The sequence below is a fragment of the Hibiscus syriacus genome, unplaced genomic scaffold, assembly GCF_006381635.1.
Source record: "Hibiscus syriacus cultivar Baekdansim isolate YM2019G1 unplaced genomic scaffold, ASM638163v2 tig00116994_pilon, whole genome shotgun sequence".
NCBI classification, from domain to species: Eukaryota; Viridiplantae; Streptophyta; class Magnoliopsida; order Malvales; family Malvaceae; genus Hibiscus; species Hibiscus syriacus.
Window position 1 is genome coordinate 79,897 of NW_024063510.1, and position 2,592 is coordinate 82,488.

Sequence of the window (2,592 nt, forward strand, 5' to 3'; positions counted from 1 at the left end):
TCCAAACTGGGAATTGATAAAGATCAATGAGCTGAGATTCAATATCTACGAGTATTAAAACAAATTCCTTCCATTTTGTATGATTCCATGACAATTTAAATTGCGGTTGCGGCCACATTTTCGGTTGTGTTGCATTTCATGATTGTGGCCATAATAGATACTATTGCGATCATTGTGGGTATTCTGATCATATAATAACAATTGTGAATAGCACTATTATCACTATATAACGTTCATTGTTATGTTGGTGGAACGCTATTTAAACCTTCATCGTGAAAATATCGTAACTTTGGATGAATCTAGGGATTATATAAAGTAGACTTAGGAGTTTAATAATATATATGTATCGTTTGCAAATTCACTTGCCAAAAGAGAAGCATAAACATGTGGTAAGCAATTAGAGTGGGGGTGGCTTTCAATATCACGCTTTGAGTTGAATCAAGGAGACACCCAAATTGGCTGATTTGCACTCTCTCAGTCTTAGAGATTACATTAAACAAAGAGTTATATATAAAAGCTCCAAAAAAAAACAAAGCTTTTTAAGTGCAGAGAATACATTAAACAAAGAATAAAGTGATCCTAATCACTACTTATGTCCCTTCATCCTAATCATAAGTGCTATAACTACAAAGCTTTTGGACCTGAATTCAACTCTAGATTACAGAAGATATAACGATGAAACTGATGATTAAGGGATTTGGGATTATTTTCTTTTGTATGTTACTGATTTGTGATGAATTATGAAAGGATGAAAAGATCATGGGTGGTGGATATGATTAGGTTTTAAGAAAAGAAAATTATGTTTTGCCTTGGGACCTAAGTTTTCTAGTGCCTTGACTTGTGACCTAAGGAACTTCAGGTAATTTGCAGCCTCATCAAGCATTGATGCGGTATCCATCTTGTTCCCACCAGGTACCAGCCTCTGCAAAACCCTAATTCTCTCACTTATCCTTTCCCTCCTTTGTCTTGCAGCCACGGTTTGTGGATCAGTCGAGATCCTAACGTTCTTCCTCTTCGGTTTCTCCACCACTTCCGTGCCTAAGTTTACAGGCCTGAACGCTGCTGCTCGATAAATCACCTCTTTCATTTGTGCAATGGCTTCCGGATCGGGCTCATCGATGGAAGATGATGCTGATGAACAACTTGGAAGCTGAAACTTTATGTTGGGTGACCTTGGGACCGCCTTTTCTAATCTGGGTTTCTTTGCTTTTGGTTGGTTCTCAGTAACGAGCTTGAAACCACCTTCTCTTGTAGAAGAATCAGTGTGAAGAAGATTAAAGTAACCAAAGTTTAGACCAGATTTTAACTCTCCATTGCCTCTCTTTGAACAACCAGTCTTGATGTATTGATCTGAAGAAATCTGAGACATTATCTCGTTGCCGGCGTTTGCGCCATTGTTTCCGGACTCTCCTGCAGCAGCAGTACTGGTAGCAACAAAGTTCCATAAGCTCTTACAACCAGAGAATATCATTGAAATCCCATCATCTCCAACTGATGCATCAGTGTTGCTATTAGTAGCTGAGAGCAAGCAGTCAAGGGACTCAACAGAGCTTGTTTTCGTAGCACCGGTGATGACTTGCGAGTGAACCTCCATGCCCATATCAGAAACTGAAGCTGATGATCTATTCAAAAAGGGAGAAGATCAACATTCTTGTGCTAACCTATCTCTCCATTTCAGCATATCAAAGTTTGTGGCAACATTTATTGAATCTGAAGCAGGAAGTAGTGTTTGTGGATGCATTTCAGATACTATATCTGAATCTGGTCTTATATGGAGTTGTTGAATTGGATTAATGAAGATATCTTCTGTTAGGTTCATCTTGTCAACATAAATGGAAGAGCCTGAGTTGGAAATTAAGAATCTTTCTTCCACTTCTAAGCTATCCCAACCCAAGCCATCCATGGCTGAACTGAAACCTTTTTTTTTTTCTGAGCCAAGATGAAAGGATAAAATAACTTCAACAGATTAATCCAAGGACTGAAAGAAATAATAGTTGGTAGAACTTTGAGTAAAACTACATACCAAAAAGGTATCCAACAAATGAAGAATATTTGATGCAGTTCTTCTAACAGAGACAAATTTGGATCAAACAATCTTTATTACTTGATCATGAAGAAACACCACTGCTAGTTAGCATCAGTCAATGCAACTGAATGAGAGAAAAACGAAAAAGATTGAAGAAATTGCCCCTACAAAGCTATGAACATGAAAGCATAAACAAAGTCATGTATGCAAAGTATTTAGGGAATTAGATATTTCATCTACCTTGAGCTATTCTGGAGTAACATGATTGACACAGTAATATGTTTAAAAAGAAGATGCTTGTTTATATAGATAGGAAGAATAATAAAACTAATATTATATAAAATGTAATATATATATATATATATATATATGAAAAAGAGTTGAGGGTATCTTAGTATAAAATATAATTTCATAAGTTGAAAAGATGTATAATCAATAATGTGGGGTTAGAAAAAGATAGGGTTTTTTGGGTCCGTTTGGTGGGTGCGAAGGAGCATATATTTCTGCAGATAGGGAGCATTGAGAAATTATTAGAGAAGCATATTTCAATCTTAATTGCATAGTTT

The 2,592-nt window shown here is 36.3% G+C and overlaps 1 protein-coding gene across 1 annotated transcript; it reads right to left on the reverse strand.

The window, feature by feature from the left end:
* Positions 1-757: 757 nt before the first annotated feature.
* Positions 758-1,845, reverse strand: LOC120193279 (transcription factor bHLH87-like). Its single transcript, XM_039195816.1, has one exon. It carries the CDS (start codon positions 1,598-1,600, stop codon positions 758-760), a length of 843 nt encoding a protein of 280 aa, XP_039051747.1. The 5' UTR covers positions 1,601-1,845.
* Positions 1,846-2,592: the final 747 nt, after the last annotated feature.

Bases quoted from the DNA above. Each gene is read 5' to 3' on its own strand.
- LOC120193279 (XM_039195816.1), bottom strand. From the start codon at position 1,600: ATGGGCATGGAGGTTCACTCGCAAGTCATCACCGGTGCTACGAAAACA.